The 15,158-nt window shown below is 36.5% G+C and overlaps 1 protein-coding gene across 5 annotated transcripts in view; it reads right to left on the bottom strand.

Annotated features, from left to right (window-relative positions):
- Positions 1-1,708: 1,708 nt before the first annotated feature.
- Positions 1,709-15,158, bottom strand: part of SLC39A8 (solute carrier family 39 member 8) — a 61,461-nt gene continuing 48,011 nt past the window's right edge. For 4 of the 5 annotated variants that reach the window (XM_061360908.1, XM_061360906.1, XM_061360907.1 and 1 more), the window contains 6 exons: positions 12,636-12,805; positions 11,981-12,103; positions 11,006-11,173; positions 5,676-5,883; positions 5,000-5,184; positions 1,709-2,352 (listed from right to left, as the gene is read on the bottom strand). In XM_061360908.1, the coding sequence (XP_061216892.1) occupies positions 2,206-2,352; positions 5,000-5,184; positions 5,676-5,883; positions 11,006-11,173; positions 11,981-12,103; positions 12,636-12,805 (1,001 nt within the window). In that variant the 3' untranslated portion in view covers positions 1,709-2,205. Of the gene's footprint in view, positions 2,353-3,565; positions 3,713-4,999; positions 5,185-5,675; positions 5,884-11,005; positions 11,174-11,980; positions 12,104-12,635; positions 12,806-15,158 lie in introns of all 5 variants that reach the window. The other variant, XR_009726610.1, reaches the window with a different exon arrangement.

Raw genomic sequence — 15,158 nt, 5'->3', positions numbered from 1 at the left:
GCAGAATGTAAGATGAACACTGTTACAGATGATATTAGCATGAAAAAGAATATGAAAATCTTTCAACTATCTCCAAACTTTTACAGAGTAACTTACTGCAATCTTATTTGTCACAAACCAACAATTATTTTGAGGGTTTGCCCTTGCTTCTTCTTGGATGTATCAGCAAAATCTAGGAAATCACTGGTAGCCCTAGAATTGGAATAGATTTATTGTATGTGTACTGGACAAACATAATAACAAAGATTATATAGACAAACCAGTTTGAGAGAAATCAAAAAGCTTTCTTACCTACTAAATATTCCACTAGCAGAAAAGGCAATTTGGTTTGTGACTAGCACACTACCTTGAAAAATCATACTTTGTTTCATCTCTAGTCTGCTCTGTGATCTGAAAGTAGGTTATTTCAATGACTTGTTGTGTTCAGTTTTTATCTCCTTAGGGCGATAACAAAAATCAAGTCTCCCTTGCAAATGTTTGGATTTTAAGGTAAAAAGTATCATGCAGGCATATTATCATTAAATTGTTTTTAAAAGTCAATGAACAGTCATAGTTACATTCTTGTTATCTACAAGAGTAGCATTTACAAACAGCTTATAACCAAGGAATCTAACAAAAGAAAGAATTAAAGGAAAGAATGTGGAGTAGCTGGAAGCTTCAGTGAAACTTTCTTTAGTGAAGAAGTTTCTTCTTCACTGAAATTTAGAGGGCATAAAGTGACTAATAAATGCTTTTTCCATACAGCAAGTACCAGACTACTGTAATTACATTTAGCATTATAGCATATTTTAAATTAAGTATCAGTTACAACTCCTGTGCAGTTTAACTTAAAGCTTTTCAAACCAGACACCTGGAGAAGTTATTTTTTCAAATGTAATTACAGATGATATTCAAACAAAATATTAAAATAAGTCTTTTACCTGATAGAAAAAATATTTTAATACTAGAATAAAAATAAAAGATTTATCACTTCCTACTGTCAGGAAATATGTCAAGAAACAACAGTACCTTCTCTGAAGTTGTAAAATGCCTAAAAATCAATGAAAAAAGTAACTTACAAGGGAATAATGGCACTTCCTTTAATGCTTAGTGGTAACTGAAACGCAATATATTTTTTTGTTAATTTCCTTGCACACATCTTACAACACCAGAGTAGCTGAATTGTTTATTTCAGAAGAACTCATACATATAAGCATAATTTTCAGAAAGCTCACATGCAACAGACTGTGATCAGCGTTTGTATATTTCAGTATCACTTACTTTCACCCAACTGCACACAAGGAAATTATTCAAATTACAAAAAAGCTTGCTGGAATGTTGATTTTGGCAAGTTTTTTTCTAAATTTCACTGTGTAAAACTAACAATCTTTAAAAACTTTAGCCTAAAATATTCATTTTTAAAAGGGATATTTGTGGAACTTCAGTAGAAAACATTTTTTATAAAATACAAAATGCTTGAATATTTTTAAAAATACTCAATATTTCTAAAATATTATGGAGTTGATAAATTGTCATAAATTTAACACAGGTTCCCTCTAATTCAGGAAAGTGGTTCTCAAAATAAATCAACAATTCCCTAGTGCACTTCTAAAGAGAAAAGATCAAAAGCAGTAACTGGTATCTTTCCTTCCAGTGTTAATTAGTAATTAAAAACCTTAGTTTCATTAATACCTACTCTGAAAGAGTTTGATTTTTTGTAATTAATTCCTTTTTGGTGGGGAAAGAGGATGCTACACAGACAAATTCTATAAAAAAAGAGTAATGAAAATCAACTAGTTTGAAACTGTTTGCCTTCATCACAGTTAAAAAAGGATATGAGACTCCATTATTTTCTTTTAAATAAGCATCTTCCCTGAAAGACCTCAGCTTTCATTTGGTCTTGAGTTGCAAGTATTGCATAATTCTACTGGCCAAGTAACATTCTTTCTCTGTGACAGTTCAGGTACATCTGATAATTTTAAGTAGAAATACAAACATTAGAATCAGTTCTTTGGCATAAGTACAGAAGTTGACAACTTCTACTATTTGGATTGACTGCAAGTCCTAAAGAAGAATTTCCATATTTGGAACAAGGGGGACAGGACAGGACTTGTCACCATTTTGAAACGAAGTAGATTAAAAGAATGTCCCTTTATGGATTTCAAGTGTCTTCCATTTGTAATTTACTTGATGTCTTCAGTACTGATTCCATTTTCACTTGCATTATCACAGCTCAATATTTCCTGCATACAAGGTGATCATCAGTATAGCAGTAAACCCTGTTAGTAAACCAGCATTCTGAATAAGGAAGAATGTCAGATCCACCTTTCTTCCTGTCACTTTCTCTCGCAGCATATCATTCATCTCTGGGAACTGAAAAAACAGATATTTTTAGGTAAGTATTGCCACCTCGTGGTAGCGTGCATAACTTAAAGCATTAAGAACTGAACCGTATTGTTACTTAAGGCTGAATATTACAACTAACAGAGGACAAAAGCAGTCACAGGACTGGGTCACCCTAATTACCCTGAAAAAACATTTCACCAAGGATGTTGAAACGAAATGGTGTTTTGCTCCTCTGTGCTGTGATTTCACCTCATGCAAATTTCCTTTTTTTAATTCCAGCAGTCTCCTAGAGTCCAATTGTTGGTCCATACGTTGCTGGGAGCAGCTGCCCTTGTATTGCTGAATGCTGTGTTTCTTCACTAATATAAACAGAGAAATCTTTTGCGGGGAAATGGAAGATTAAGATTCTTCTGCTTTATCTAAAAGCAAATGAAGTGAAGCTTGAAAACAGAGACAACGTCTCAGAAATAAGAAATCTGTTACAAATAGGCGGCCTGTTGGGCTGATGTAGTGGCAAAGCAAGAAACAAAGAACAATGTTGTGAAACTGGAGATAACACATGCAATATTACATTACAGTGCAATGAAGGGATTCCTCATTCCATGACACACATTTTAATGGCAACATAATAGCAAAGGATGACTATCTGTTGTTAACTGCATGAACAAAGATACTTCATCTGAGAGCAAATGGAGGTGATGGCAGATTAGCATTTGTGATAAAGTCCCCTGTATGGTGTGATTTAGGGTATGTGTTTGCTGAAGATAAAGTCAGCTGCAGTAGATTTTGACAAACATACTCAAGTAAGTTTTGAACTCTTCTGTTGTGCTGAGAGTAATATAGCCAGAATGCAATGAACACTGTATATTTCAGTGTTAGAAACCTTAAGGCTGGGTGACTCAGAAGCTGTATCTTTCTTTGCTCTCACAAGGCAAAAGCAGCCACTGAAGGTAACGCAATTCTTGAAGAACAGACTGAGGCTAGTGTGAAGTGGCCAAACCTTCCCAGAAATCATTCCAGAGCTCCGTAATCCTCTTGCACAAGAGGCAACGAACCAGATCAGCTTCATGCCATACAGCAAGGCTCATTTGTGCACACACCTCAGTGTACGCATTCTCACATGCCACAGCCTCAGCACACAGTGATTTTCCTGGCAGAAGCTGGACTATGCCAATACTGGAGGAAAAAAAAGATTAGCAGAAAGAAAATAAGGAAGGAATGACATTCTAGTTAATCCTACCTGCTTCTGGACAAGCAAATCAGAAGTGTGTGAAAACCATAACAGAAAGCGTAAAGCCAGATCTCTGTATAGAGCACATGAATACCCTATTTCAGACTTTTCAGGGGGAAGAAAGATTCAGATAGGTAACTGATATAATCCAAAAACCTATAAAAAGAGAGAAAGATTGAGGCAGAGGGAAAGAGACAGAGAGAAACAGAGAACAGAACAGATACAAAGAAAAGAATGTTACCTACTTTGATGGATTTAATAACAAACTTAAGTTGACCCACTCTCAATTTATGCCACGGGTTTTACATTGAGTAAGCTCTATTCATTAAATAGGAGTGAAACTAAATGAAAACCTTTAGCAATTAAGGTACAGCCAATTTGTAAAAAAAAAATCTAAATTGTCCATTTAACTCTAATATTATTACTTATTAAATTCTATGTTATTACCTAAATTGTAATTGTATTTAGTGAAATAGTCGCTTTAACTATGTGACAGTTCCTAGACACATACAGAACCAAACTGGGGTCTCAAATCTTTTCAAATTCAAGCCTTACTCTTCCAGTTCTACACTCAAATGTATTCTCCTGTGGCAGCTGTAAACATCTTTGCAGATACATCTGATCTTTCAACCATGAATTAAGCATTATAAAACTTAAAATTCTTGAAAGATCTCTCTCATTTTGACATAATACGTCATCATAAGAGTAAATTTTGGAATGCTGCCGACCACTTGTGAGTTGTCTAAATCTGATCTGAATCCTAGTACAATTTCTTTGGCTTAGATCTTCTTGCAGACTTTAAAAAATAAATGATAGACAGACTGTTGTGAATAGAGTTTAGCAACTTTTAGTTTGAACCAAGAAACTGGGGCTGGCACTGTTTAATTTAAACCAGAACAGAATTTAAGTCAGGTTTTTCACTTAAAGAACCCCAAAGCTTTGACTGTGGTTACACAACACCTTTCATTCAACTCAAAACTAGTTAGTTTCATTTTGTTTAACTTGGTTTAGCTTGGGTTTCTTTCTTTACTTTCAAAATATGGTTTAAATAGACAATTGAACCTTTTAAAAATAATAAAGAGAAATACTTTGCCACCTCAAAATGCCAAAACAAAGCACGTCTACACTTTTTACTCTTTGATGAAAGCAGCCCAAATTCATAAAAAGCTCATTTCTCTCTAAAATTCTGTTTCAGCAATAATCTGAACAGCCCTATTTGTGAAGTGAAAAGTTTTCATGTTTCATGAATAGGCATAACTATTTGTGTGCCTCCATTAAGCATATAATTGATGATTTAATGATTATAAGTAGATGACACTAGTATGAGAGGGACAAATTTTATTGATTTTACTAATTAGCAAAATTTCCTAATTTTACTCATGTAAATTCTACTGAAATCTTTGTTTTCTTCCAGAAAAATAAATAAATGAAAAAGAATCTCACCATATCTGCCAAAGAGATGTACAGGAACATTCCACCAGCTACAGCAAAGATGATGTTAGGAGCAAAGTTGTTGCCTACTAATATACCAAACGCCATCCCAATGTAACACGAACATGCAGACAGAAAATTGAAAAACAGAGCCTGCCGAGTACTCATTCCTGCGTTAAGCAAGATGACAAAATCCCCTAAAAGAAAGAAAGAAAAAAATCTTCAGAAAATGATATTGTGATTATTTTCTCATTTCAAAGGAAGTCTGAAGACACGATCTGTATATAAATTATGACCCCTGATGTTTTTCTTCATCCAAATATATAATGAGGATTTCCCTTCAAAACTAAGGTAAATGAAATATTCTAAAGCAAGCAGCTATGTACAATTGAGCTAAGAGCATAGAAACACAGAATTACCCATAAGGATTTCAGAAAAACGATGTATACAACAGTGTATATAGCATATATGAACAGGCCAATTAATACCTCTCTAATATACCAGCTTCCACCCATCTGCACCTGGGACCTTCCTGTGCTAGATGTGTATTTTGGTGCTTTGAAATTTTCTGATTAATATTTTCTCCAATAATATATCTAAACTTTCAATCAATATCAAATTTTGGCCAGCACAACCTCCAATAACAGTGAATTCCACAGTAAACAAAGTGTTGAATAAAGTTCCTTACCCAGTTCATGAGGAAACTCTTCACACAAGATGGCTATGGACGTACTAAGCCCTTGAAACAGAGACAAAGTGAAAGAAGCACCAATAGCCAAGCCATCTATGAAATTATGTACGGCATCACTCAGTGTTACCATCCAAGCAATGGTACCAATCTTTGATAGTGGACGCCCATTAAGGCACCTGCACAAATTGGCTTGGGTGGCTTCTTCCTGGAAAAAAATAACACAAAAAAAACAATTACATACAACACTAAATAAAGAAGGCAACTCTTCTGTCTTTAAGTGAACGCTAAGTATAACATAGAGCACTAGTGCATATGGAGACCAAAATGCTTGATTCAAGAAGCAAAAAAGCACAGGTAACAGTAGTAAATGTTTTCTGTTTCAACAAGTTAACAAACAGGGCCAAATCACCCTTCTCTCTACAAAGCTTTATCTAAATGCTCTTCAACTAAGACAGAAAACAGCTCACACTACAGTGGTCTGAATGTCTCTCTGGAGTATCTGTCAGATTAAGAGAATGCCAAGCTCCTCACAGCCTCCTAAGCCACCTTTATTAAGCATGTATAGACAGAAGGATTTGATCACAGTAACAGACAGCATGTGTTTCCTATCTAAAACCCGTTTCCTACCTGGCCCAGTTACATGCTGCCAGTACATCATGCTCTCAGACACACACTTAGCTGCCACAATAACAGCCAGGTACATGTGAATATAGACACACATCCAGATACTCCATAAACTTTATTTCTAATCTGCAGCAATGATAGCCATGCCCAGTTATTCAAATCAGTTTCTACGAAGTTCATGTTTAATAAAAACATAAGTGGGTAATTCTGACTGTGCAAACTGAAGGCTCAGAGCATGAGAACAACAGGCTAATACAAACCTGCAATGCACATACATACGCACATATCTCCCAAAAGTGAAAATAATTTATACATGCGGTGCCATGAAGTAACAAAAAACATGACCCAGATAAAAGGAACTGCCATTTTTGGAGGAAGCACAAATTAACCTTCCCTAAAAAATTCCTGATGATCCCTGTCATGGTTTAAGCCCAGCTGGTAACTCAGCACCACACAGCTATTCACTCACCAACCCCCTTAGCATCCCCCTGCTCCTGGCGGGATGGGGAGGAGAATCAAAAAAATAGAAACCCCATGGGTTGAAATAAGAATAGTTCAATTACTAAAGTATAATATTAATAGTATAATATTAATTACCATAGTATAATATTAAACTTCTAATAATAATAATAAGGGAAATAACAAGGGGAAAGAATATAAAATTAAAAGGGGAAAGGGAAAAAACCCAATAAACACAAGTGATGCTCAATGCAATTGCTCACAACCCACTGACTGATACCCAGCCCAACCCAAGCAGCGATCTGCCCTTCTGGGTGACTCCCCCCAGTTTAAATACTGGGCACGACGTGCTGTGATATGAAATATCCCCCTGGCTAGTTTAGGTCAGATGCCCTGTCTCTGCTCTTTCCTGAATTCTTGTGCCCGTCTTCACTGGCAGAGCATGAGAGACTGAAAATTCCTTGATGTAAAGTAAGCACTACTTTGCAACAACTAAAACATTGGTGTTATCAGCATTGCTCTCAGACTGAAGCCAAAACACAACATTGCACCAGCTGCTAGGAAGGAGAAAAAGTAACTGTTACAGCTGAAACCAGGACAATCCATCAGACTGCATTTTGAAAAGGTATATTAGTAACTTCTATTATATATGAGAAAGAGAGCTAGTAGTTGGTTTTGTTCTATAAAACCCCTCTATTACAAAAAAAAAATCCCCCACGAAATGCCAAGCATCTCCATAAAACAAGTGGTTTTACAAAAAGTCTTTATTACGATGAAAAAATGAAAACAGTGAGCAAATACTAGAAATGTGCAAAAATGCCACTTCTACATATGTGTTTGTTTGTTCCCATCAAAGCACATTCATGTTTTTTTTTGTGGAAACCATGTGTGTTGTGTGCCTACAGTTTTCTATGGGCTGTAAGGGCATAACTGGCTTAGCCATAGCACCAAGAAAAGAGCCATGTTCTGGTACCAGTTGCACAGCTGCCAGTTCAGCATTGCACATGTGTGACAAACACGAAACTCTGATCAGAAATGGTTTTTTTCTTAAAGTAAATAATTCACAAATATCTGTGCTGAACTTTCTATGTGCGTATGAAAAAAATGAACATTGAGTAAGAAGATGCTATTTAGAATTAACTTGAACTCATTAAGAATGGAACTGACTCTACAAACATGCTGAGGTTTGCGCTGTTTTATTTATGTACTTTTTTAAGTATTTGCAATTAATTTAGGAGAACAGTATTGATTAAGTTCTAAAAATCACTTTGTTGATCCAGTCTTTCAAAATGCAGAAACAATTGGCACTTAAAAACTGGAAATCAGCTATTGGGAGGCTTCTGTAATATATACAGGGCTGTCTGCTGTTTACTGTGTAGCTTTGAAGTATCATAATTCCTGCCTGTAATCTATTTCAGATAACTTATTGATTTCTATAAATTATATAAAGTACAATTACATTGTTTGTCTGGGTTTACCTTCTGAACTTTAACAGCTTGTGTGTCAAATAGAAGTAGATGAACAATTAATGCATATGCTTAATGTTTAAGATCAGGCAGAATACTGACAAACTGAACCTATAAATACATAAGATTCCAAGGCAAAAACTAACAATGTCTATCTCTGCTGGACTGTTCCCACTTTGTCATGGTAGTTTGGTAGTTTTATCACATACAAGGTGCCAGCTAAGGAGCATTGTAATGCCCAACTGGACTATCAGATCTGACTTTTATTAATTATTAGTGCAGTTCTGTATTATTTGTATCTCCACAGTTTATGGTGAACCAAAGACATCCTTGGTACTTTTGCCTTCTGAACACAATCTTTTCTTTAAAAGTAATGCCATATCCTTTGTTCCCAAATTTAAGAAATCATACAGAGACTCTCTTACTTTATCCTATGATATCTCATCAGATTAGTATTGTTATTTGTAATGCACCTCTGACTCCCTGAGATATGAATGAGACATGCCCTTCTGTATCCTCCGGCAGTGCCCACAGGACCAAGAAGGAATACTGACACTGGCCTCCAGGGCATAAATAAAGGCCACCATAAAGTTCAGATATACAACTCTAACACTGTGCACTCAAGGATACAGACATTTCAGCAATTTGTCTCTGAAACAAAATCTTCTTTAAAGATTCACTTGTAAAGCCACATCATTTTAATGCACGGTAGATAAAAATTTGGGGTAAGTACGAAAGAGGTTTCCCTGGTTGCATTTACTACTGCAAGTGAAATCTGAAATTATGTGACTAATTAAACATTCAGATTTACTCTGGCAGTCAGTCTGTTCTGGCATTAAGAGAGAGAATATGGCTGGATCCCATGGCTGAAAACAATTAATACACTTTAGTACAATTAGACTTCAAACTCCCTCCTTAAAGCCTACGTGATGATTTCCAGCTATGTTGTGTTTGCCCTCTGTAATAAGCTTTAGATTACAAGGACACATAAAAATTCTATTAGGACATGTTCACTTAAGCCAAATGGTTCCTTCACAAATACCAGATGCCTGTAAACTTGAATGTGTGCCCTACCCTCATGGCACTACCCTGCCTGCTCCAAAACCTCTCAGCCACATTGGCCTTCCCCTGCCTCCTAATGACTTTGAAGCTTACCTCCCCTCTGAACCTGCCTGGAGGAGGAAAAGTAATGATAGCTTTTTGTTGCTATCTCCAGTTATCAGCAGGGGGCTATCTGCCCACTGGGCTTTCCTTGCAGCCAGCCTTGGCTCCAGAGTGAATTTCACCCTGTTACTTTCAGGAGGTTTTAATACAACATATTCTCACCCTGTCTTTGGAGAAATGGAGAGAAAGAAAAACTGGGTAGTATGAATTTTATGTAAGAAGAATAAGCAGAGAAGAAGCTTTGTGGAATTTTAAGTTCTTAAAGCCAATGTCAAAATAAAAGTATCTTGGGGTGACCTACAATACTTTATTTCATGAGCACTCCATCTAAACTAGTTGCTAGAAATAAATGCTATATGGTTACATTTTATTATTATAATAGATGGTATGATTTTGTTATGTTTATGCTGCACATAAGCAGATGGCTCACCAAAATGTAATAATGGAATAGATCCAGATAAAACTTCTGGTAAACAGAATGGAAAAACACCACCCATACCACTGGAGATAACTGTCTCCATAGGAGTGGGTTGTTTTATAAATATACAAAATACACTTTAGGGACACTCATAATACTAGTTCCCTCTTGGTGCCCATGAAATTTCAATTATGTTTCTCCCAGTTTTTAAAATGCCCAGTATCCGTCTGGATTCATGATATTTCTACTGAAACGACAACTACTGTTTTGGTACTTTAAACTGTGTGCATCAAATGCCCTGGGAGCCTACAGGGTTAATGCAGAACTCTCAGATTCTCTCCTGGCTGCTAGGGCCTGCCTCTGTTTTCTTCTCCTGCTCCTTACTGCTCTGCTGGCTAGAGAACATGGGTGATAAACCAGAAATCACTACTATGATAAAATCTGCCTTAGCAAGAGAGAACTGTTTCTATGTGGTTTTATTTTTCTTAAATAAGGTACAGTACTGCTCCTCCCTGTTCTGGAAAAGAGTAGAGCAGCACATCAGCTTTCTTTCTCTGCTTCCATTTTCTTCTCAGACAGAAGGAAGTCATGTTTGTAGTATGAAAACAAACACAGAGAAATAAAAAGAACAAATCTGAAATAATAAAACTTACACCAGGAGGAATGGCTTCTGTCTCAACATACTAGCCCCGTAAATCCCACAGTATACTGGAGTAGCACAAGCAGTGTTCACAATATACTGCATGGAAGTTACATACTGTATTGCTTTTCCTCATTAACCATTGATTCATAGGAATCAAGTTCTCACATTTACAGTTTTACGTAGTCAGGAACACAATATGGATCATGAAACACTGAAGCACACTATCACTTTTATCCAGCAAAACAGTATCACTCTTCTAAGCAAAACAATAACAGAATCAAAATTAACTGAATTAACTGATTAAATATATCTCTGTTCTACCCACCCTGACACTGATACTAATTAGTTCTTTTTGTTGACTACAAATTGAATGCATCATTCAGCTTTTGTAAGCTTGCCCAAAACCCCACACTTTTATTCACAGGGCTCAAGCAAGGTATAAGCTATAAATGTACAAAAATTTGACAAAAGTAATAAAAACTTGTATTAACTCTCCCCTCAGATGTGCTTATAAAATTGGCAGGGATATAACAAATAGATATAATTTTCACACCTGTGCTGAGACCACACTGATGCTGTCGAAACCAAGATTTCCATTGCTCTCTATGACGGCTGAATTTGCATAACAAGTCCCCCCATTGCTGGATGACAGTGGTTTGGGTGGATTAGTCTTCTCCTGAGAACGATTCTGTCCGCTGTTTTCAGAGTCATTATGGCCAGTCTAGGTGACAAATAAGTAAGTAGGTAGCTAATTAAAACAAAAGCATAGTAAGAAACACAAGAATATAGAGACAAAAAAGTGCAAGTTGGGGGCCATCATATTCACACTGCTTTGCTTTCAGCACCAAGCAATGGCCAGCAGTAAACATTTAAGTATTTAAATGAACTCCAAATGTATCTAAGTTCCTACTGTGTCTCTTACTTTCAGCTAATCAGAATACATGTGGGGATTTTTCATTTTTGCACCATTATGCAGAACCTCCCAAGCTGAACACACAAGTGACGAACATTTGCTAGCTGTTAGTGGCTGCTTGTCATATAGACTTTTCAGCCTTTGTCAACCATTCCCCAAAATAAAGGGCAACAAATTCTTTCTTTTCTTTTTGGGTGCAGTTATTACAAATGCAGGACAGTTAATCTTCAGAATCTTCAATACCAGCCAGTTTGGGAGGGACTGACTTCTCCTGGCAAAAGGGGAGCTCCAAGGGCAGATTCTATTCACTCCAGCTCTTACGTATTTCCACTTTTTTCTGACGTGTTTAGCTAGCAATGACTTGACAGTTGACAGCAACTGAAACATATGTCAGTGACAACAGACCACAGTCACATCTGGATTCTATTCCCAGCTCTGCTTGCAACTCCCTAAAAAAAGTGAGATCGCTTCCTCTATCTATATGGATTTTAAAAAGTTATGTCAGAATACACAGTAAGGCCGAATTCCTCAGGTAAAATGGAAAACCATCAGGTACCTCAAAATATGACAGGTACTTAAAGCAAGGCTTGTTCAGTTAGTGATACATTTCATTACCTGGTTATAGATCTTCAATATGACTTTAAGAATCCTTTCCACAAAGAACAGAATATAGAATCCACCAAACACCGCAACTGCTTTCTCAATATAGTTATCTACTTTTGGGTCAAACCCAAATGCCTAACAGTGAAGAAAAAAACAGTGCAAATTAATGTGTAATCTTAGTACATTTACAGAAAAACAAGCAAACAAACTCCACACAAACACATATACTCTGCTAAACTACAGACTGTTTCTCTACTGACCATAAGTTTCCATGGGGCTGAAATTATGAAAGGTACTGATCTTTTTAGGGTTTTTTTTCCTTTAACTTGGATTAAATGTTAACAGTGTTTGAATTCAATAGAACTTTAAATGCAGAATGTAGCAGTAAAACGCAAGACAAGGAGAGTCTACCCTGCAGCCCATTAAGAGTCACTAGAATTTTATCTAATGCATTTCTCTTTCTGCCTAGAGGCAGAATAGTCCTTGGTCTTTCCCATGGTACAACTAGACATAGAGATCTCTATGGCTTTTCTCACCCAGCCAGAAAGAGATAGTATTGAACCCCACCAACAATGAGACTGCAACCGCACACAGAACCCCACTGCATCATGCTTCTAAAATTAATACCTTTAAAAACTATGGAAACCAAATGATTCCCCTTGCTTACCTCTGGAATGAGCTGGAAAATTGCATTAGAAAAAAGAGTACCAATGGCCAAGCCCACAAAGTAGGTTAAAACCTTGGGAAAATATGACTTCTTTAATAGGGGAGTTAAAATCAATCCCAGAAGAGATGCCAAGTTAATGATAGTCACAGCCAGGAACCCAAATCCCCAAACTGTGGAAAAACAAGGAGAAATATATTTTAGTATAACACCCACTTCAGATTCTTTGCAATTTTCCTAACAGCTAAATTAACATGGAATTAGGAAGGAGAGTGGTTCCTTTGTTGAAGTTATACTTCACGAATGCATAGATACTTAAGATACATACCTGCAGAAAGGAAATAACTGAAAACATTGTCCAGGACTACCATATTAAAAATGGAAACTCTGCTAGTGTAAGATCAGGAACAGCCTATCTGCTGCTAGTATATATCAGGTCTCTCTACAGTCAGAAGAGTAAAAATTAAGGGTTAGGCCAATAGTCCAAGTAGCTATAGCACAGACATAAGACGAAAAGTCTTACTAGTCCCAGGGTTAGATCCAATTGCCATTTAAGGAACTCCAAGATACAAAGTCTGCTGTCTTGGCTGTACTAGATCCAAGCATCTTTCCTGACAAAGGATAACTCCTTTAATTCATCCTGAGGTAGTGACTTTCTGTTCCTAACACTCTTTCAAGTGCCTTCTGACCCAAAATATTCTATGAGCTCTGTGAGTATGGCAAAAAGCTTTAAAGGTTTCAGTGGTCTACAACACTGCCTCAAGTGATGCCACAGAACCACAAAAGAGAACGGGTTCATCCATAAAAATTAACTACAAATAACAGCCAAAGTCAACACAATGTTGGTTATATGAGAACAGTTTGATATAATCCAGACAGTTGCGCCACTCTTTTACAATACGTATGTGGAGAAGTTACCATAAATTCCTTTCTGCATAGCAGAAACTAACAGATCAGATTACGATCTGCAGCCTAACTTTCCTGCAACACAACTGGCAAACACACTCAGCTAGATTCCTTACCTGCAACTGGGATGACAGCTTTGTTTGCAAAGTGTCACAATCTTTATATGCAATGAATTTTATATAATGTCAAGAACAGAAAGCATCAGAAACATTTAAAGCATTTGCAAAAGGTAAATCATGCCAGTTCAAACATTCATTTGCCATCGTTGAGAGACAGAGCAAGGGAAAAACACACAACTAGACAGGGGTAGATTGACTAAGCTATACAGGAGACAAATTTCCATTAAAATAAATGCCAATTAAGCTTTTAAATTATTTTTTTTTAAGTCAAATCTATAATAAACACATGGTCTTCTAAAGCCATCATGAGTCACAAACCACTGTTAACAGTCTGGGATTAGTATGGGAGCACAATTTTAAACTGAGTTAGAACATAAAAGCCCCATTTACCAGATATGGAGTGCACAGTGCACGTGCCTGAATGACTTCATCAGACACAGGAAATTAGAACAAGTTTCAAAATTTATAATTAAAAGACCCAGTACTAATTACTTTTTGCAGCAAAAGAAACAATTTACAAATGGTGTGTGTAGATTGGTGGATGATAAAAGCAGTACAAGAATGGAGTTTAAAACCAAGCACAAAGAAAAAAATAGGTTACTGCCAAATTGTGAGACAACTTTTCACAGTACTGTAGTTTCACTAACAAATGGTCTAACTTTAACGCTGAAAGTTCAGAACAGCAAAATATACTGGGACACTTATCTTGAAGTACATTTTATAAATGATACAACTGTCACCATTTTGTATGCTTAATGCAATGGAATATGTCTCATAATGTATTAATGGGCCTGTACTCATAAGTAGGCACATACTCTAATACACTGGGATATAGTGTCCCCTAGATCTGGATAGTCCAAAGAACTTAGGATTTTACAAATTGATGTTTTGGTGCTGATTTACTCACCCAAAGTGGAAGAATAAGGAGAAATTAAAATAAGCAATTAAATAACCTCAATGAAAGAATAAGTATTATCTGTCCTAGGCTTTTCACTGCAATAAGCCTCAGCAATATGAGGACTAATTTAAACTAATGAAATTTTTAAAGGAATAAAATAAATCTAAGATCTTTCTTATACGTTCTTCAGGAAGGTGCTCACGGGCCTTGTGTCAAGTTTTTCTTTGAGTTCAAGAAGACCTGAAGTGTAATTGGAAAGGAAAAAAAACAACACCCAAACAGTATTAGCTCATAATTACACAAGTACAGGAACTGGTACTTCAAGAAAAATACCACAAATAGGAAATAGGGGTGGAGGGGTTGATAAAATTCCAAGACAACCAATGTTGCAAAAGTTCCTGCATTTTGGACTGTATTTCACAGTATCATGTAGGCACCACTGTCTTAAAAGTGGTTTTATTCACTGGGACTCCATTTGCACTAAGCTAAGGCTATGTACCTCAAAGCTGGTTAGTCTGACTTTCTGCATCAGAGCAGAGCATTCTGCTTAGGACATTGACTCTCTTCCCCAGGGACTGGTGGCACGGTCAGCCTTGGCCAACT

Source organism: Neopsephotus bourkii, unplaced genomic scaffold (assembly GCF_033783945.1).
Source record: "Neopsephotus bourkii isolate Nb327-2 ecotype Australia unplaced genomic scaffold, CSIRO-AGI_Nbou_v1 NB_1037, whole genome shotgun sequence".
Taxonomy (NCBI): domain Eukaryota; kingdom Metazoa; phylum Chordata; class Aves; order Psittaciformes; family Psittacidae; genus Neopsephotus; species Neopsephotus bourkii.
The sequence above is the reverse complement of the archived record's forward strand: the minus strand, read 5'-3'. Positions and strand labels throughout refer to the sequence as shown.